We start from the raw sequence: 22,647 nt of genomic DNA, 5'->3' as shown, positions 1-22,647 counted from the left end.
GCTTGGCAGGTCAAGGAGAGGAGAAATGGGATTGCTTTGGGAGAATCCATTGCCTTAGTCACACTGCCATGCCAGGATCTCCGGAACAGAACCGTGTTTTTCTCTCTGCTCTGGCTTTGAGACTAGAGGTGACAGCAGTGGGCAGGGTGCAAGGCCAAGGGAGTTTCATTTTGAATTAGCATCAGCTCTTATTCAGACTTACCAATTTCATAAATTTGGGGAATTTTAAAGCTAAAGGGAATTGTTTTTCTTCTTTTACACACACACACACACACACACACACACACACACACACACACACTGAACTGAAAGTGCTCCTTATGAAGAATTACCTTTTTAATATGCTGTTGGGAAGCTCAGGGGTTCTTCCTGCTTCAACAGCACAGACAGTGCATGCATGTAAAGTGCTAGCAAATGGGAGAAGGGTTCAAGACCCCAGAACACTCCTCGGACACCTGTGCTAGGACTTGACACGCCTATGAGATCCTTTCCTCTTAGTTACAAATGCCTCCCACATCCATTTCTATAACTAAATACATCTCAAAAATAGCTTAGTAGATGGCATCTAGATAAACAGACTCTTGTCCCTCTTTCTGATGCTCGGGTGCCTGACCGTGCCGGCCAGGAACGATAAGTAACATCAACCACAACTGTACACATAGGCACGCCATTCAGTTATCTCTCTTAAGAAAGCCCTCTCGCTGGCCTTATCTCAGCAGTTGCGTAGCTTTTCTTCATCCACATCAACGGTCTTTTGTTCAGGCATAAGTTGTTTGTAGCCGGTACTGAGCACATTCAAAGGCACAGAGACAAACAAAACGGGTGGGGGAGAAGCATTGAGACACAGGAGTTCTGACTCTGAGCTTGGCTTGCTAGTTTTCAGCACAAGCCAAACACAGCAGGAGACAGGGAGACAGTGGGCATGGGTGGCTGTGGTTCCTCAGTGTAGGGTGAAGACTTGCTCACGACATTTTGCCAAGTGTATGGTTACATTACTAATAATAATGTTAATAGGAATAGGACAAGAAGAGATGGCAAGGAAAAACTATACTCCACATATGGTTGTCAGGAGTGGGATTGAATTTCCACGTAGAATGACAAAAGCTTAAAAGGGATTTTAGAAACAAAAGAACTGAGAGAAGCACGGCTTTTTGGTAGCAGCATTTTCTCAGGTGGGCTCTGTTTTGCAAGAGACAAGCAGAGACTCACGCGGCTTACTTCAGGGAGTCTTCCTGACTCAGCATAAAAAAAGAAAAAGAAAAAGAAAAAAGAAAAGAAACCAGCAAGGCTCTTTTAAGAGGCCCTGCTAACAATTGAATGGTATGCACGAGCATCTGGCAGTGGCAGTGACCACATCTCCAAGCCAGCACCATGCTGCTGGATGTCAGCATAGACCGAGGCAGTAAGCTGGAGTCAAACATACATTTGCCATGTTGGAAAGCCAGCGACTGTTTCTGCTTTAATTTTAGCAATGTTCTTTAGCCTGTATAAGACACGTGACCAGAAAAACACAAAGTTTTACAGTAAAGTCAGATTCAGATGAAGAAAAATATAGGTAGACTTGGGAGAGTAAAAGAAACAAGTAGTTGAAAAAAATAAAGCTAAAGTAGCTGGGTGTGGTGGCACATGCCTTTAATCTCAGCACTGGGAAGGAAAATATAAACAAAGAGAGTAGCTGGGTGTAGTGGCCCACGCCTTTAATCCAAGCACTCCAGAGGCAGAGGCAGGAGGATTTCCAAAGAGAACCTGTCTCAGAGAAAAAATAAATAAAAGTCAAAGAAATAGAGTAATATAAGCCACGTAAAGATGGAAAATATACAGAGAGTCTGGATACTGTATACGATTGTATTTTTCAGTTGTTCAGTGGCTAAGGAAGGAACAACTGCTGAAATATACTTGATTATAAATGCTGCTGAATTAATCCAACCTATATCTTTTGAAAATGCTTTGACTTCAGAATTTAAATATAAGGACAGGTTACTTGGAAAAAGAGATTCCATTTGTGTTTCCACAGAAAATGAAAAGCAGTGGATTCCTTCCAGAATAATATGGTTCCAGAATAATAATAATAATATGGTTCCAGAATAATAATATGGTTCCAGAATAATATGGCAAGACCCCCCTGAAGCAATGTCTCAGGCAGTTCAACATCTAAAACAGCTGACATGATATAGCCTTAAGGACTACAAAAAACAAAGACTTTGGCCAACGTTTCTGAGTTTTGTCATGATCCCCATGGTATGAACAGCACCCCCATCCAGCAGGAAGCAGTTTGGAATGAGCAACGTCCAAATTCCCATATTGTTTATAAATCTTTGTTTTCATTTGAATGGGGTTGCTTATAATTGGTTAATGATCACAACCAATCTCTTTTTAAAGGTAAAGGGGGTTATGGTATGGAAATGAATACTTTGTATTGGAATGGATTTTCATTGTTGACACAAATCCAAGGTCAATTTTGTGATACGTATATTTCTCCTCTTGACTAAGTATTGTGCTTATACTGATCTTTTATGCATAATTAAATACAGACTGTGGATAGTTACTTATAATAGTCAGAACTTATAGTTAGGTAAGTTATGTTTTCTAGATATAGAGATATATTTGAAATAGATAGTCTTCAAACCTTTCAAAGATCTTCAGAAAATGGCATTTAAAATGGTTTAGGGTTTTTCTTGACAATGAGAAATGTCTGGTCTTGGCACAAATCAATTATATCTGAGAGGAAGATGGGCATCGAAGAAACTCGTTATGGAGTTTGTTTTCAACATGGCAAGATGAGCCATTTGGGCAAGAAACCACTCTTACATGGACTGATTGACTGTTGCTGTATAAACTGGACATGCAGGACACACAGGAAAGTGACTGCTGAACTCAAACAGTCATACAGGGTTCCTGCTTCATAGAAGAGTCTACCAGACTTTCTGCAGGACACAGAAAAATAAATGACAAACTGCCAATGCAGATGGACAGTTTGAAATTTCCTGCTGAGAAGTCTTTCAAACACACTGTAGCCTATGGGCTGAAGATGAATGCTCCAACATTATAGAGAAACTTCAGGTGACTGTCCACGTAGCAAGATGCCTCTGTCAATTCTAGTGTTTATATATTATCCTTCTGTGGTCTTTCATGGAGTTGAAGGCAGATAGTTATAATCATAGTTTTCCTTAGTTATGATAAAAGATAAGTTACATATAAGACTTTAGACTCACAAAGATAGGATAGATGATATTTTCTTTAAATCTTACTAAATGTTAATGAACAAAATTGTGAGGAGCCGCCCTCGCTATCGCTATTGCCGTTAGAAGATGGCGCTGACATCTGCTGTCAGTTGGAGTTAACCGTTAGAAGATGGCGCTGACATCTGCTGTCAGTTGGAGTTAACCGTTTAAGCTGTGCCTCTCCCGTGGCGTCATCTGGGGTGATGTGCAAACCACCAATCCCGGCTCTACACGTCTCACTCGGAGCTCCTAGGCTTATATAAGGGGCTGGGTTTCTTAGCTTGGGGTCTCCCTCTAAGAAGCTGATCATCTATCTCTCAAGATGCATTAAAGCTTTACTGCAGAAGGATCCGAGTGTTCTGCGTCGTTCTTGCTGGCGAGACGGTAGCGCGGGACACAAAATATTGTAACTATATTCTTACTTGATAACTGTTCTATTATAGAATTTGACTATGTTAAAGTTAAAACCTTTCTTTTTATTTGGACAGAAAAGAGGAGATGAAGCGGGAGTCCTGTGCATATGTCAATAAAGCACTGTTGGCCAATAGGGAAGCAAGACAGGTGGGACTAGGAGTCGAGGAGGATTCTGGGAAAGAGAGACACTGGGAGACACTATGTAGCCACCATAAGAGTAAGAGGTCCAGCCGGGCGTTGGTGGCACACACCTTTAATCCCAGCACTTGGGTGGCAGAGGCAGGCGGATCTCTGTGAGTTCGAGGCCAGCCTGGTCTACAAAGTGAGTTCCAGGACAGTCTCCAAAGCTACAGAGAAACCCTGTCTCGAAAAACAAACAAACAAACAAACAAACAAACAAAAAAAAGAGTAAGAGGTCCGGACCCTTTCTCCAGTAAGAGAAATATTTAGATTAACAATTATGGAGTAAATACTTAAGTCAGAGATAGTCAGTAAGAAACAGGCAAACAGCCAACAGCTTTATAATTAATAAAGCATCCTGTGTATAATTTGGGGACTACAACTGTGGCAGGGCTCAGGCGGATGGCAGGGAAGGCTACACTCTACACTCAGATACAGAGATTTTTCTGAGATTGAAGGTACAGAAGGATTCATGGTGAAAAATACCCAGTCAGCCTGTCTACCTGGGGACGACCAGCACCCCCCCACTGCCACCGCTACCTCCCTCCCCTCCTCTCTCACTCACACACACACACACACACACACACACACACGAAGAAAATAAAATCATGCCATCCATAACTTTCCCTAACTCCAATAGAAGATTGTATTAGAGATTATTGTTCCACATTATCTTTTTAGATGATTAAAACTTCAAGGCGCATACCTAAGAACGATTTGATAGTGTCATCTCAGTTTTAACAACAGCAGAGAAGGAGAAGTACTAAGGAATTAATTTAATAAGGTAAGTGTGAAAGTATTAGAGTAGGGTTGGAGAGATGGCTCAGTGGTTAAGAGCACTGACTACTCTTCCAGAGGACCCAGGTTCAGTTCCAAGCACTCACTTGGCAGCTTACAACTGTCCATAATTCCAGTTCCAGGGGACCTGATATCCATGGCAAAACATAAATGCACATAAAATAAAAATAAGTAAATTTTTAAAACCCACCAAAAAAAAGTGTTGGAGGAAAATCTTAATGTACGCCGAAAGGTTACAAAAGTAGGTCTTAGGAAATGGAGAGGCACCTCTCACTCGCTGATAAAACTGAGTATTACAGAGAACTTGTTCTTTGAAAATTAATGTAGAAACTTAATTCTGTTGCAACAAAACACCAGCAAACATCAGCCTTGAACTGACCATCACAGAACTACCAGCCCCTTTCCCACCTGGAAGCTACCTCAACATGCCCTTTCCAATGTTGAGATTATATCCACCTTCCAACAGGAAGTAGCCTCCCTGAAACCACACCCCCCCCTTTTTATTTCTTTTTATCCTCCCAGAGTTGGGATATGTTTGCCTCAGATCATGCGGAATTGAGTCAAGCTGTACAGGTGTAATATCCCTGAGTCATAAAGAATAACTTAGCTCCAGTCTGACCATTCTGGGTCTAGTTGAGGAAACAATAAGCCCGGATACTGAAAACAATTCATTCTGCTCCCAATCAAATCACAAAAAAAAAAAAAAATGGCTCTAACTCCCTAAGTGAGTGTGGTGTGTGTGTGTGTGTGTGTGTGTGTGTGTGTGTGTGTGTGTGTGTGTATGTATGTATCTCCCAGCTACACCAAATATATTCAACCTTTATCCCTCGGAAAGGTTGGGGCCACTCACTGTTCCAATAAAGCATTCTTTGCCTGTTGAGATGGGGAAGGTAATTATGTTAAAGAATTAGGGCATATTAATCAAAACCAGATCCCAAGAGTTCATAGTGAATTAAATAGGAAACTCAGAAACTCATAGAGAGAAAACTAAAAGGTCACTATTGGTAGCCATCCTATGGCAGCCATCCTAATTATAACCAATCCAAGCAAGAAATGAAAACCGGACAGCAGACTTTAAGGACTACATAGCAATTACAAGGGGGGAACGGTAACTTTACAGAGGAGACAGGATGCCAGTAACACAGTGATCTCACCAGAGAGCAAACACTGTGTCTCTGTCTCAGGCACCAAGAAGCACCTACACCGCTTTCCTGATGCGTGTACAAAGCTGTGGCCTGAGTCAAATTCTGATGAAGCATCAAATGAACACCAGCAGAGAGATTATTCAAGACAAAAGAAAACAAGAGCAACCGCTGGTCACAGCATGCACGCCACAGGTATTCGGTACATAGATGAAAACCAAAAGCGACCCTTCCATGTGCACATTTCCGGGGCACCACCAACCCACGTGCTTTTACTTGTAAGTGTAGGACACCGGAAGTCTGGGTGTGTGCTTAGTTTCAGGAACAGTAATAAGGGAGGGTTTTGCTAGGCTGTTGGAGTTTTGTCAAGAAGGGTAGGGAGAGCCTGGGATGAAGAGGCAGAAGGACAGAGAGCTGGAGGAGGCTATCCTGGGCTACACAATGAGCACCTGGCTCAAAAAAAATGGAGGGGGATATAGAGACAATTTATGGGGTAGAAGAATATGCAAAGACCACAATGGACGCTTCTGTCTCCTATACTATCTTCAACATATAGGGGAACACGCTGATCTTTAAAATCGTCTTTCGGGATTTACAACGCTAAAATTTAAAACTTTCCGACTACATTTTACTAAAGGTGAAAACTAGTTATCTACTTCAAAGGAAAAAATATAAGTATGTTAAGAGGGCAATGTACATTTAAGGATAATTTTCCAAAAAAGGAAAAATTCTTTACTCTCACACAAATGTAAAAATGAACACCATCAGATTTTTGTTAAACTTAATGAGGGAGTTAAAACCTGTATAAGGAACAATACAACAAATGCCTGTCGATCACCTGCATAGTCATTTAGGTACACCAGCAGTGGTTAATTTTTCAAGGCTATCATTCATCTGCCGCTTCTAAAGCAGTAAATAGCTCCCGTGGACTTGGCCTCAGCCTGAGAGGCTGTGTTCTCTAGTTGGGCAGTATTTTCCCCTCCACCTAACAGTTATCGCTCATTTCTAGACATTGAGTAAGCAGACAGTCTTCCGTGGGCACACCCCAAACAGCTTGGAAATGAAACTTCACCATCAAAAAGCCCCTGTGCAGATGGACTGTGTGTTTGGCCCACTGTTGGTGGGAAGGAAGTGGCTTCATGGGTGCACACTTTTCATAAATGAATCCGAAACACCATCTGCATGGCTCTCTTCTCTATTTTCTCACCTGCCCCAGACTGGCCTTGAACTAGACACAACTTGCTAGCTTACAATACACACACTCGAGAAAGCTGGAGAGACGCACAGACACACAAACACAAGGAGACGAGAATGTGGAGCTAGGAGTCCGAACCATTTAGAAGGTGGTTTCTTCTGGAGGTAATTATAGCGCTTAGCGGCCCAGATTTAATCTGCTCTGGGCTTTGGAAGCCCCCAGTGGAGTTTGCAAGCAGTGCTCTGTGCGGGCTCCACCCTCCCTGGAGGCAGAGGGCGTGGATGTCAGCCCTCCCCAGTCCGCGGCCCGCCCAGGTGAATGAAATCTTGTGGGTCCCAGAGCCACTCAGTTCCCGATTCTGTCCGGGACAACAGCAGCTCCGGCCCCGCTGGCTGCAAAGGATGGACGAGCCGAAAGGATGCACGGGGAGGCAGGCCCGAGGCCCCGGGCTGCAGCAGCTGCTGCTCCTGTCGCTGCTGCTCCTGCTGCCGTCGCCGGGCCTGGCCTCCGGGGCTGCCCGGCCGCCCCACGTGGTCTTCGTGTTGGCAGACGACCTGGGCTGGAATGACGTGGGCTTCCACGGCTCGGTTATCCGCACGCCGCACCTGGATGCGCTGGCGGCCGGCGGGGTGGTCCTGGACAACTACTACGTGCAGCCGCTGTGCACGCCCTCGCGGAGCCAGCTGCTCACCGGGCGCTATCAGGTACGAGGTGGCCCTCCCGGCCCGGGCCAACCCTGCCTCTCGTCCCCGAGTGGCTCTGTGAGGCCGCGCGCTGGCACCAGGGGCTCAGTCTGACCGCGCTCGCAGCCCATGGCTTCCCCAGGCCTCTGCGCATGTCCGGCTTCCTCTTGGTGGCCTAGTGCTGAAGTGGCTTTCGTTTTCTCAAGGTCTGAGGAGTGGAGGTTTCTGTGAACGCAGGGGCAAGGGTAAATAGGGTCCTGAGGAGGAAGGATGAAGAGAGAGGTGCAAGGAGCTCCAGAGTGAAATTAATATGAGTGGGAAGGATCCTGGCAACTGGTGTGCTCAGGAGTGACCTACTGGACAGAGCAGAAAACCGCGTAGATGGGAGTTTCAGAGATGAACTTGGGAACACGAAAGAGACTGAGATTGTTGACAAGTGGGGCATGATCAGAGAAGCCTGCAGGATATGGGGTACCGTGTATGAGTCTGGCGGGTACTGTGAAAAGTCTTAACCTTTACTCCCAGTCCCTCATGTGCCTTGGAGCCGGGCTACGGGTGAGACAAGGAACACCCCAGGCACCTCTGTATTTGTTCATCCTCCAGTAAGTCATCTGCTTGTCTGTGACTATCACGTGTCAACAACCTGGAAACTCCAGCGCCCTCACCCCAGATCCTCCGCTATACACGACCAACAATGGAAGGCATTTCTAGGGTCTCCACACCCCTAGAATGAAACATGGGTGCTGATACTCCTTCCACATTTGAGGGTAAATCCAACCTGTGAGCATCTTCACAGTCCTTTAGAAAAGTGTTTGCAACTAATGATTTACCCACATGTATATTAGATGACTAGGATTCAAGAAAAGCGTTTCGTAGTCTTTAAACTTAATTTATAAAACACCCTATGAGGTTGTTACCTTGAGTACCCTTTACAGGTGAGGTGATAGCTTTCCTGAATGGGGCGTCAGCTGAGGAGTCAGTCATATAGCTACTAAATTGTAATCCTTGTTTCAGACTAGTCATCTCAGATCTGTGAAATTAGCCTGATTGAGGTTGATGAGTTTATGAAACCCTGATGTGATTATGACCAAATTAAACATAGTAATTTGTAGTGGTTGCTATTAGACACTGGTGCTCTCTCTGTCTCTCTTTACCCCCCCCATCCATCTCTCTGTCTCTCTCTCCCTCTCCTCCCCCTCTCATCTTTCTACACACACAATCACACAATCTTCTGGCCTTTCTTCAAGCAAAGATTTAGACAACATGGTGCCAGCGTGGATATTCAGAACAAGTCAGTCAAAGATGTCAGGTAGCAGATATTTGAGAGAAAATGAATTAGCAGTAAATGTAAGTAGGATGTTATCCACAATGTAGTGATTTTTAAGCACAGTGTTTATTCAACAAGCATTTTGAACCCACAGTCCTCCTACATATGTGTTCCCAAAACCTTTCAGATCAATACTAACCTCGTGTTCTAAGACTAGGATAAACATTTCAACAGTGGTCGGAAGACTGGAGAGAGAAGATAATATTTTTTCTAAAGGACTAAGAACCATATGCAGAGTTTACCATGGAGCTAAAGAGTGGTTTACTTTCCTACCAGCAGCAAGGGCATTGCAGGGAATCTACCAGGCTGCTAAGTGTAGTCAGCAGTCCTTGGGCCATTGCAAGTGTCTCCTAGCACATAGTAGGCATCTCCGGCACACTACTCGGGAGTAGGGGAAAGCTCTGAAGACAGAGAACTGAACTCTTATTGCAAAATAATGGAGGGGACTGTTCATTTGTGCAACATCCTCCTAACAGACCTGGTCAGGGAAGCAAATGCTGCACCTCCAGCCTCACTCAGAATTGATCACTTTTACCTCCCAATGCTCTGCACCCACCATGCCCTGAGTCCTGGGGTGAATCTGTGGTTAGTAAGTGAAGGAAAAAGGAAACACCGAGTCCTCCAGCACTGCCAGAGGCTCTCAAGGGAGCTGACTCAAGCATCTTGTCTTTTTTCCACCCTTAGAGTTCACAAGTTCCTGATAGAGATTACTCCTGTTTAGTGATATTCTTTTTTTCCCCAGAGTCTAAGAACAATCATTGCTTTCAAATTATTTCTATACACTGGTACATTCTGGGCACCTTTCTCATATCATTCAAAGGAAATTAAAACAATAGTTTTTACCCTTCAATAATTGAAAACTGATGACACTTCCTTGTTTAGAATCATCGTCAGAACTATAGGAAAATGTTTTCCGTGCCTTCCAAATATTCAGCTGCAGATTTTCTCACATAACAATTTCTTCATACTTCATGGAGTCACAGTGACAGAGCAGTGGCAATAATTCCGGAACATGCAAATACATCTCTCTCCACAATAGCAGCAGCATTCTTTGAAACTGACTTCTAGTTCTTCTGTCCCAATGTTATGTTTATACTGAAGAGCAGTGGTTTCACATTTTTAAAAGTCATGTTGTATTAGCATCACTGTTTTATAACAAGGACTTGTAAACTGAGGCTGGAAGAAGGTAAGACATGTGGGGCTCAGGGAATGACTCAGGGTGCAGAGCACTTGCCTCACAAGCATGAGGACCTGAGTTCAGGTCCCCAGAATCCATACAGAATGTCATGCTGGTGCCATGTATCTTTAATCACAGCATTGGCAACATGACAGGTGGGGACAGGTGGTTCCCTGGAGTCTTTTGGGCCAGCCAGACAAATGAGAGACCCCGTCTCAAGACAAAAAAGTAGAAGGTGCCTGAGGACTGCTTCCTGAGGTTGTCCTCTGGTTCCTCGATGGGTGCTGTGCATGTACACACCTGCACACACACACACACACATACACACATACACACACACACACACACACACACACACACACACGCCCATCACACAGAAGAAATGTGCCCAAGGCTACAGGGCTAAGGAATGTTGGAACTGCTTATGAAGCATGCACTGTGCCCAGAGTCAACACTTACAGCACCTATAGCATGTTTCCTCCTTAGAAGTAGTTAAAGCATCATCACTAATACTCCTAAACATCTTCATCTAAAAAATGACTATCATATTTTTAATTAAAAATTGCCTGTGTTTAGTATAAAATGGGAATGGATTTTACTTCTGAGAATCATTCAGTACAATAAAGTGAAAAAAATTGCTACTATTTCAAAATTAGGTACTTGAAAGAACTAAGAGTCCTGCAACTGGTGGTGGTTCTAGTTGTCAATTTGACAGGATCTCTTGGGACGAGAGTCTCGGTGAGAGATTGGCCTGTGCGCAGTCGTCTTGATTGTGTTAGCTCAAGTGCAGCCCACTGAGCTGGCAGCATTGTGTCTTGGACAGATGTGGATGGGGAAAGTGGGCTGAGTAGGCATGCAGCATCTCTCTCTGCTCTTGACTGTGGGTGTGCTGTTAGCTGATGTGCCTGCCTTGACTTCCCTGTCTTGCTGGCCCGTGACTTACAATCTCAAGCTGAAACAACCCTTTCTCCTCTAACTTACTTTTTGTCGGGTGCTTTTTATCACAGCAGTAGAATTGAAACTAGGACTTCAGTTTTACCAATGTTGAAAGGGTTAATGTTTAAGGAAGCCTTCACATTTGAAAATCGGATGAGAAGCCTAGACTAACTGAACTTTGTTCTCTTGAGCTTTGGGACTTTGTGTGTGTGTGTGTGTGTGTGTGTGTGTGTGTGTGTGGTTTTTTACTTTTGAAAGTGATGAGTAAGGAAAACAGTTAGGTGTGGTGAGAGGTAGGTTTCAGTTGTGGTTGTGTCAAATTATGACCTTGCTGGACTTGGTTCCTCACAAATAGACACAGGACCTGGGCTTACCTCTGATGCTCTGTCTAGCCTTAAATTCCTTTGTCCCTGATGCTTTTGTGTCCTGGGGAAAGTGCTCATTATCATACCCGCCAGTCTTTGGTAGAGACAGATGACCCTCACCTCACACACTGCACGGGCACAGATGACCCTCGCCTCACACACTGCACGGGCACAGATGACCCTCGCCTCACACACTGCACGGGCGCAGATGACCCTCACCTTACACACTGCACGGGCACAGACGACCCTCGCCTCACACACTGCACGGGCACAGATGACCCTCACCTCACACACTGCATGGGCGCAGACGACCCTCGCCTCACACACTGCAGGACACAGATGACCCTCACCTCACACACTGCAGGGGAGCAGATGACCCTCACCTCACACACTGCACGGGCACAGACGACCCTCGCCTCACACACTGCATGGCACAGATGACCCTCGCCTCACACACTGCATGGGCGCAGATGACCCTCACCTCACACACTGCACGGGCACAGACGACCCTCGCCTCACACACTGCACGGGCACAGATGACCCTCACCTCACACACTGCACGGGCACAGACGACCCTCGCCTCACACACTGCACGGGCACAGATGACCCTCACCTCACACACTGCATGGGCGCAGACGACCCTCGCCTCACACACTGCAGGACACAGATGACCCTCACCTCACACACTGCAGGGGAGCAGATGACCCTCACCTCACACACTGCACGGGCACAGACGACCCTCGCCTCACACACTGCATGGGCACAGATGACCCTCGCCTCACACACTGCAGGACACAGTTGACCCTCGCCTCACACACTGCATGGGCGCAGATGACCCTCGCCTCACACACTGCAGGGGCACAGACGACCCTCGCCTCACACACTGCACGGGCGCAGATGACCCTCGCCTCACACACTGCACGGGCACAGACGACCCTCACCTCACACACTGCACGGGCACAGATGACCCTCACCTCACACACTGCACGGCACAGATGACCCGCACCTCACACACTGCACGGGCACAGATGACCCTCACCTCACACACTGCACGGGCACAGATGACCCTCACCTCACACACTGCACGGCACAGATGACCCGCACCTCACACACTGCACGGGCACAGATGACCCTCACCTCACACACTGCAGGACACAGATGACCCTCACCTCACACACTGCACGGGCACAGACGACCCTTGCCTCACACACTGCACGGGCACAGACGACCCTCGCCTCACACACTGCAGGGGCACAGATGACCCTCACCTCACACACTGCACGGGCGCAGATGACCCTCACCTTGCACTGTCTTACACACTGCACAGGTTGGTTGCTCTGCTGTTAAACAGGAATATGAGTTTAGGTTTCTATATTAAGACATTTAATTATTACCAGTTATTTCACGTGAGCCTCTTGACCCTCACGTTTTGGTGGAAAACGTGGAGTGCCTGAGTGAGGCGGGTGAGGGCAGTGGGAGACTGAGCGTGGATGAGGAAGGTAGTTAGTTAATGGTAAACACGAGAGTTAGAGTTCCGTCTCTCTGCAGTCAGGCTGCTGTTCTCCCCGTAACCTTTACTCACTGTCGTTAAAATCAGTCTGGACATTTAATTTTGAAGTAGAAAACACATATGGTATACAAACTCAAATTTTCGGGGAGGGAGGTTGTATTTTCCTCAGTGGTAGAGTCCCTGATAAGCTGCCCCTGTTTCAGTAAGGTCTTCCATCCCACACTCAGGCTTTAAGAAACTCTAGTTAAGCTCAGAGGGCCACACATAAAGAGAAGTCAGGCGTGTAGGAGGGGAACCCGCTAAGAAGTGCTCCAATGTGGGGCGGGACTGAAATGTGAAAACAATTAAAATCTGTTATCTAACTACAAGAACCTGTCCAATTAAAACCCTTAAAGCTTCCTTCCTAGTAGGGTTTACAATGAATTTTTTCCTCTACCCAGCCCCCACACGTCTTGGGCATCAGTTCCCAGGTTTACAGGGACATATGCAGAGAGGTGGCGAGCTGTGAATGGTGAGATCCTTCCTGTACCTCATGACTGGGCAGGCAAGGGCACACGTAGACATTCCATTCCTTTTACTGGAATGCTGACATCCTGTGCACACCTTTGTACCATGTTTAATTTTTACTGAACATTTGGCATCATTCATATTGTTAAATAAATAACATACTCATTTACATCTGCATATTATTTTGTTACATGAACATAGCACTTTAACCACTCACATAATAATGAATATAAATGTGCAGGGTCCTCCCTGCAGGTAGAGCAGGGGAAGGGCCGGTCCAGCCAGTCTCTTCCCCGGGGCTGAGCAGGATGGTGAGTGTCGACGACTCAGACCCTCCCCCCCCATTAGTTACCAGGGAGAAAAAAAACCACACTGAGTCGGGAGTCTGCCTAAGCAGGATCTCGATTTATTTCAACACACAGGAACTTATATAGGACTGAGGTAGAGGATGGGAATCTTGGGATAGGGTAAGGTGACTTGAGGAGTTAAGGGCCAATAGTATTCCACCAAGCAGGCAGGTAGCTAGGCAGGGGGCAATCTTGCATCAGATCTGGCTGAGTCACCCCCACATGGAGGTTACAGGTTAGAGACAGGTCGCTAAACTCCAGCCAGGCTCAGGAGCTTACACTGGGCCTCACATCCAAGCCTTTCTTAGGCCCAACATAAATGTGATTTCCAGGCTTTTGCTATATCAAAGAAGGTGAAATCAGTATATTGTACACATGTCCCTTTGCTCAATTGAACACATTTGTAGAACAGTTTCTCAAAAACAAATGATCATTAAATGTAATGATCATTTGCAATTTTGATAAATGCTGTAAATTTGAACTTCCATGTGACATTCTTTTACAATTTTTGCTTGTTTTCTGAGACAGGGTCTCACTTGACTGGCCCGGAACTCACAGAGATCCACCTGCCTCTGTGTCTGAGTGCTGGGATTAAAGGCTGTACTGTCATGGCCAGCTTGGCATTCTTGTTTTTCACACTGTATCTAGGAAACGCACCAGAAGTTTCTAATGGAAACGTTGTTTTCTTCTGTCTCCCGCACTTCTTCCATTCAGCAGCCCCTATTTACTGTAGGGAAAAGATTATGTTTATATTCATTTGTCCTCTGTTCAAACACCTCATCTTTCTAGTAGCATTTCTGTACTCTTTTCAGTTCAGAGAACTTGAGAATACTAACTTTCAAATTGTAACAAGTTGACTCAATTCACTATACAATATTCATTGTAGGTCTGCAATCCCAGTGACATTTTTAAAATTTAAATCTTATTTTTTTTTACATGTATGGGAGTTTTGCCTGCATGCGTGTTGTGTGCCATGTCTATGCCTGGTGTTCATGGAGGCCAGAAAAGGCACCAGATCCCCTGGAACTGTAGTTACGGTTGTGAGCCACCATGTGGGAATTGAACCTGGAATCTTTGGATGAGCAGTCAGGGCTTTTAAACCCTGAACCGTCTCTCCAGACTCCAATAAAAAATGTATACTTAAAAAATTATGTTATATATATGGGTGTTTTGCCTGGCTGTATATATGTGTACCATATATGTGTCCGGTACTGTGGTGGAGGGCCTCAGATCCCCTGGAACTGGAGTTACAGGTGGTTGTGAGCCACCATGTGGGTGCTGGGAACCGAATCCAGGTCCTCTGCAAGAGCTCTGCATGCTCATAACCACTGAGCCACCACAGTGATGGCTGTCCTGAGCCTGACTCCTCTGTTAGGTTGACTTTGATTCTCTCTGGTGTAGTCGGGAGGCACTCAGTGTTAGCAGCTAAGCTGGTGCAGGTGACATGAGCTGACACAAGGAGGAGCTCTATCCCAGTTCAAGACCTGGGACTGAGCTGGGTGGAGGCCACATGCCTGTAATCCCAGCCTTGGAAGACTGAGGCAGACTCAAGTCCATAGAGAATACAAGGCCAACCTGGGCTACAAATCAAGACTTGTCTCAGACAAACAAACAAGGACTTGAATGAGTGGCTGCATGTCTAAAGAAGTTTTTTTAAAAGACCAGGCAAGGTGGTTCATGCCTTTAACCCCAGTGCTTGGGAAGATCTCTGTGAGTTTGAGGCCAGCCTGGTCTACCCTAGGCCATAGTGAGACCCTCTCTCTCTCTCTCTCTGATACACACACACACACACACACAAAGAAGGAAGGAAGAAAAAAGAAAGAAAGAAAAAAGAGAAAGAGAGAGAGAAAGAAAGAAGACTGAAGGACAACAAAAATGGCAGTTCTCAGAGAAAACAAGAAAACACTAAGTAACTCCTTTTAGTCCTCAACTTGTTCTTCCCTGGGGACTGAGGAGGTCACTCCATGCCAGAATTCTATAAGCCTTGGCAGAGAAGACAGACAATGAAAGATGACACCGGTCCTTTCCTAGGGGACCTCAGCCACATTCTTCTTAATCGTATTGATAAATAGACAAGACATTCTCAGGGCTTTTTACTCATCCCTGAAGTGGAACCTTGGACAGGAAATATGGGGAAGAGGCTGTGCAGGCACAGGGGAGGTGATTCCTGACTTTTGCCTCGAGACTGGCAGGGGATGCTTGCAGAGGAAGACGTGAAGGTCTGTGTAAACACGGCCTTACTAGTGACTGTTCCTGCTTGTCCCTACCGGCCTTGATGGGTTCTGGGCATTGGACTGGATTAAACAGATAGAGGGGAGGCAAGGAGGACTGGGAGGGGGCTTTGGGCTAGGGTGTGATGCTGGGCAGAAGAGTCATAGCATTGTCTCGCCAAAGTGCAGGGTGCCAGAGATGAGAGGAGCCCACAGCCAGGAGGCCATCGGGTTGCCAGTGCTAGTCTTCATGACTGCTCATTTAAGGGGGAGACAAAGGATGCCTCAGCTTACATTAGTTAACAAGAGGGCTAGCAGTCAAACATGTGCCTCCCATACATGGACGCCAGGGGTGGCTTGCTCTGATGGGGGTGTTTAATTTACCTCCCAAGACTCTGGAAACAGGAAAGTAAGGAAATAAATTTGGAGCTGAGTGGGATGTGATCGGTTGTGACCTGTGGCATTTTCGTAGTTGATTGACCGATGTGGCTGGTTACTCGAATGATCACTCCAAGGACAGTGAAATGGCTTGTCACCAAGCCAGCTCACCTGAGCCCGATCCTGGGATCCGCACCAACCTCTCCAAGCCGTCCTCTGATCTCCACATGTGTGAGGCGGTGGACACATGTTTACACACAGGCACATACATACAGATACACATACACATATACCCCCATACACAGAAATAAATGTAATAAACAATTTCTAATTAAAAATCTGTGCATATACTGTTGCTTTAGGGTCACTGTCATCATTATTGATTTTGCTTCCTTAATAATCTCTTTACTAAAAATTCTGTTCTCAGATTTATGTTTTCTTCCTTAATAAACTTCAGTTGGATTCATAATTTAAACAGAGGGAGTCACAGAAACCATTTCTTCCTTGTTTGCTCTTTTTACAAACAGAACCACTTTGTGTGTTTAGTCAGAGCCGTGCCCTCTTTACTAATCAACAACAAAATAAATAGGCCCTTAAAACTGTCAATGGTGTGGGCCAGTTCCGAAGCCCGAGTGCTGAGGGGCCAGGCCAGATGGCCAAGCCAGGCTCCTAAGACATAATGTGTGTTCTGTAGCTCTTGGCTCCAGCGCCCTGGGCAGCTGACTGTCAGAAGGCTTGAAGCGGGAGGGAGCAAATTTTCTGCTCTCCACTTGTGGCCATCTCCAGGAGTAAACTGTAGGGTGGGACAAGTGTTTTCTGACCGTGATTAAAACCTACAGGAGACTGGCAGAAGCACAGGCTGAGAGCTTGAACCCCTGGCTGGCCACTCTCATGCCCCGAGGCTGTGTTCCGTCCGTCCGTTCCGGAAAACCCGCTTCAGACTCCCTGGCGTGTAAGGTAGAAGAGCAGGCCTGCTCACTTTTCCGAATTCTCCAGAGCCATGGAGGTGGCTTTTCACAAGCACATGGGTGCACGGAGGGTATGTGCTCAACCTGCGTGGGGCAGACAGACAGACGGAATTGCCCTACTGCTCCGCCGGGTGTTATCCCACCACTGTTGAGGGTGGGAGAGAAATGGTATCCACTGCCAGTGTGTTGCAGTGGTCCACTGAGCCCCTGGTAGTTTCTTATGAAGGTGACTGATGTGTCCTGAGCTCTGAGATACTGTCTTAGTCAGGGTTTCTGTTGCTACAATGAAGCACCATGACCGAAAGCAAGTTGGGGAGGAAAGGGTTTACTCAGCTTACACTTCCACATCACCGTCCATCATCTATGGAGATCAGGACAGGAACCCAAACAGGGCAGGAGCTGATGCAGAGGCCATGGAGAGGTGCTTCTTATTGGCTTGCTCCTCATGGCTTCCTCAGCCTGCTTTCTTATAGAACCCTGGACCACCAGCCCAGGGATGGCGCCACCCGCCATGGGCGCACCCTCCCACATCAATCACTAATTAAGAAAGTGTCCTACAGGCTTGTCTACAGTCTGATATTATGGAGGTATTTCCTCGGTTGAGTCTTGCTCCTCTCAGATGACGCTAGCTTGTGTCAACTTAATATAAAACTATTGCCACAGATACATAGTTAATCAGTAGACTGCCTGGTCCTCAGAAAAGGGGTTGGATGAACTTCTGACCTAAGAGCCAAGAACCTCCTCCCCACAGCAGGAGGTGGCTTTGTTTTTTGTTTTTCTCCTTTAAACTGAGCAAGTATCTCCTAGGTCTCTGAAAAAAAAAAAAAAAGACTAAAATTTCTAGTCAGTTATCTCACAGAAAGCAAAACCCCTCGCTGGGGTTCTTGGCAGCAGGGGAGCAGATCCTGGGTGGTCAAGGGCATTCTCTGGAGGGCGGGTGTTTCTGCAGGAGGGTTTGTTTTCATGAAGAAGAGACAGCCACACAAGGCAGATGGGTGGTAGCACCCATGGACTTTCATATGTTACAGCTATGCCTTTTCCTGCTCACGCCTTCTCTCTGGATTGGACTTGTACATTTTCTTGTGTTTAGATAACTGTCTTTCTTTCTCTGATGCGCATTCGCACCCCATGACAGCCTACCCCAGGCATTGTGGGGTAACCCCAAAGTTCTGTGCTGGAGGGGCATGAGCTTGGCACCTGCCTGTTTACTGCGTCCTCTCCACACATTACCGCTTCCTGACTTCAAACAGCGTTTGAACAGACCAAACACACGTCTTTGGCTGCCATCCAGAGTTTGACTTCTGCTTCCCTATAATTCCATAAAAATGCTCTGTCAAATAAACTCTCAGGAACTAAAAAGAACCAATTCCCCGTTCTGCATGATGGCAGAGAATGGAAACAGGCTTCAGCTGACCGCCTGGCTCGCTGCCCATGGCACAGAAAAACCAAGCCGCAGAGCATCTCTTGGCAGTGTTTTCTGGTGACCAGAGGCAAGTCTCTGTGTGTGATAGATGGGCTTCCCATGTGAGCTTTGCACGTTTATATCCACTGATACTTTTGGGTTCCATCAAATACTATTTTTATATCCTGCTGGTGATACATTAGTATATGTTATGAAGTGTTTGAGCCTTGGCTCAATATTCTGCTTAGTAAGCTTGCAGTGCTAACAGTGAAAAGAATCCTTTGTGTGTATTAACACACGTGTATGCCTGTGGTGCGTATATGCGTGCATGTGTGTCTGTGCGCGTGCATGTGTCTATGCGAGTGCAGAGCGATGAGTACATTTCTCTAGAAATTATAAAACCCTTAGCATTTAGGGTTGAATGAGAAGAGTCCATTAGGGAGGGTTTTCTACAAAGTGGCCATATTTTATTTGAAGACATGAATGTGGGAGTAAGCAGAAAGTGTAGCAGAATGAACCACTGGAAGGGCCTGGAGGGGGAATGAACCACTGGAAGGGCCTGGAAGGGGAATGAACCACTGGAAGGGCCTGGAGGGGGAATGAACCACTGGAAGGCCCTGGAGGGGGAATGAACCACTGGAAGGGCCTGGAGGGGGAATGAACCACTGGAAGGGCCTGGAGGGGGAATGAACCACTGGAAGGGCCTGGAGGGGGAATGAACCACTGGAAGGGCCTGGAGGGGGAATGAACCACTGGAAGGGCCTGGAGGGGGAATGAACCACTGGAAGGGCCTGGAAGGGGAATGAACCACTGGAAGGGTCTGGAGGGGGAATGAACCACTGGAAGGGTCTGGAGGGGGAATGAACCACTGGAAGGGCCTGGAGGGGGGAATGAACCACTGGAGGGGCCTGGAGGGGGAGGCACATGGGGACACTGCCTTCAGAGTGGCCCCAATACAGAGGTGCAGGTGGCCGGGCTGAGGCCCCTTGACCCAGGGCTGCTCGCTCTCTCCTGTCCCCTTCTCTCTCCCACTCACTCCTCACTGACTGACCTCCATCAGAAGCTAGCGTTGGAAGGCAATGAGTCCTTTGTTTTGACTTCTAGAGAATGAACAGGACCTGGTTAGAAGGCACCAGAAAGGCCTCTGGAACATTCCCACCATATGTGTTCAGTTATTGCTGACAGAGGCCTAAGAATCTACAGAAAATGTACTTTCATTTAAAAATAAAAGTATTTATTGCTGTATGATTAACATGCAATAAACCGCACGTACTTTACGCATACATCTAGATACATTTTGATGTTTATATCTGCCTGTGAAACTATGATAGTGAATTTACCATACTTTTTAGATAGTCCCTATGGTTCTTTTAGGAAATTACAAAAAGATATCATGGAATCAAGCCACAACAGGCACAATTTCAAAAGTGTTGGCGCTGACGAAATACACAAAAAATAAAATCCCAAGTTCATGAGAAGTGTGAGGATATAGCTCAGTGGTAGAACACGTGCCTAGGAAGCATGAGGTCATAGTTCATCTTCAGTCTGCAAACTAATGATTCCCACACAGAACAGCAAATCAAGGCTGGCGGGCCTGTGATCCCAGTTATGCAGGAGGCAGAGGCAGGAAGACCATGCATTTGAGGCTAGTCTGGCATACAGAGTGAGTTCCCCGAGCAATTTAGTGAAACCCTGTCTCAAACATGAAGAGGACTGAGCCTGTGGCTCAGTGGAAGGGCGTGTACAAGGCTCTGTGTTTAATCCCAGCTCCACACAGATTCTCACAAGACTTGGGAGGAAACTCTTTCGTCGGAGTTCGTAGTAAAAAAGAAAACAAAACTTAAGTTTGAAAGGTTTTATTTTTGTCTGAATTTTGCATTTGCTTAATGCCAAATATTTGAAACAAAGCATGGGACTGGACAAATGGCTTAGCAATTAAGAGTATTTACTGCTCTGCCAGAGAAACCGAGTTCAGATCCCAGCACCCAGATCCGGAGGCTCTCAGCTTCGGTGCCAGGAACTCAACACTCTCTCTTGACTCTGCAGTCTCTGCACTCAGGTTCATAAACAGCCCCACCCACCACACACACACACACACACACACACACACACACACACACACACACACACACGTCAATATAATCTAAAAATAAGGGCTGGAGAGATGGTTCAGTTGTTAAAGGTTAGGCTTACAAACAAAAAACAACAACAAAAAATAATGAAAATAAAACAAAACCCACCCAAATGGAAGTCTGCAAATCTATATGATCTGGGTTGTGAAAAAATCAGTACTAAATGTGTGCTGCAGCTCTGGGCTGTAGATGTGACATTCCAGGGCATGCTATGTATGGTAGCTATATGCAAAGCACAGTCCAGAAAATAGGCTCAAGGTAATAGAGCTTAGTAAAGCCTCAGTCCTCGAGGAAGCAGAGTGTTGGGAGGTGTGGTGGCTAAACTTGGTGGCCAGCTTGATAAGACCTGTGAAGACGGATCCTCCGTTGACTAATGGCCTCCGTCAGGTTGGCCACGGGCGTGTCTGTGGGGTATTTTCTTGATCGCTAATTGATGCAGCATGGACCATCCTACTATGAGCAGAGCCAGCGTTAGGCAGGTGGGTCCCGCCTCTGTAAGAAAGGTAGCTGAGCAAGCCTGAGAAAGCAACTGTAAGTAGTGTTCCTCCGCGGTCCCTGCTTCAGTTCCTGCATCCAGGTTCTCGGCATCACTCTGAGACAGGCTGCAGTCAATCTATGAGCAAAATAAACTCTTTTCTCCCACAGGGTGGTCTGGTCAGTGTTTTACCACATCAGCAGAGAAGCACACCGGGACAGGAGGGGAGTTGTGTTATTATTGATAAGTGCACACAACGGTTACTGTCTCCAGTGTTGAATATTTAATTTGCATTTGGCATTCTATATCACTTCATTAATCCTACTCAAACCACAGGAAGTAGATACTGTTGAGCTCCCTCCTTTACAGATGAAGATAACCTTACAAATGTTGAGACTGATGTCACAGAAGCTGCAATCTTACTGCCTGAAGGACACAGAGTTTGTACGCAATAGAGCCACGATGGATTTAGATTCCTGCTTTATTCTATTCTGCACTATATTATGCAGCACGCCAATCACCCACGAACAGGTTTAAGGAATTATTAGCAGCAGGTTTCTTGTTACTACCTTTAGTGGACCAGGGTGCTAAAGTCCTATCTGGGTTGAGAGCTGGTACCCACAGCCTTCACTGTCCTCAGAGTCCTATATGTCTAAGGCAATGGTTCTCGACCTGTGGGTCACAACTCCTCTGGGGGTCACATATCAGATATCCTGCATACCAGATATTTACATTATAATTAGTAACAGTAGCAAAATTGTAGTTAAATCATTTTATGGTTGGGCTCACCCCAGCATGAGGAACCGTGTTAAAGGGCCACAGCATTGGGAAGGTTGAGAACCATGGCTCTAAGGAACTCAAGATCTCTAGGGAGGAAGGCCAGGGCCAGTGGAGGACAGCTTCATCCATCCTCAGGGGTATGGTAGAATTTATAAGCATAGGAGTTGGCCCAGACCCCTAGGCTTCTCTTTGCTGGCTTTTAATGAAACGGGCAAGTCCAGAGTGCTCTCTAAGTCCAGGATAAGGGATGGTATTACTTCCGTCTATACACAGCTGACTCTCATGCACCTCTTCAGAGACGTGGTCTTTGGCCACCTATCTTATGTCACTGGTCACCATCTCTCCTGTTTCTTCAGAACAATAGTCCTTATCGGAGGGTAGAACATCCATTGTTAAACCTTTTGGTCTTAGGATATCTGCTCTTGCTTAAAATGTATTGAGTGCCAGAAGAGTAAACTCTTAGATGAATTATACCATTTGCAATTTACCATAACAGAAAC

At 46.2% G+C, this 22,647-nt stretch overlaps 1 protein-coding gene across 1 annotated transcript in view; it reads left to right on the top strand.

The window, feature by feature from the left end:
- Positions 1-6,993: 6,993 nt before the first annotated feature.
- Positions 6,994-22,647, top strand: part of Arsb (arylsulfatase B) — a 152,909-nt gene continuing 137,255 nt past the window's right edge. Inside the window, exon 1 of the mRNA XM_005065649.4 lies at positions 6,994-7,654. Within this exon, the coding sequence (XP_005065706.2) occupies positions 7,232-7,654 (423 nt within the window). The 5' untranslated portion in view covers positions 6,994-7,231. The remainder of the gene's footprint in view (positions 7,655-22,647) is intronic.

Source organism: Mesocricetus auratus, unplaced genomic scaffold (genome assembly GCF_017639785.1).
Source record: "Mesocricetus auratus isolate SY011 unplaced genomic scaffold, BCM_Maur_2.0 Super-Scaffold_100020, whole genome shotgun sequence".
NCBI classification, from domain to species: Eukaryota; Metazoa; Chordata; class Mammalia; order Rodentia; family Cricetidae; genus Mesocricetus; species Mesocricetus auratus.
This window is presented reverse-complemented; position numbering and strand designations above follow the sequence as displayed.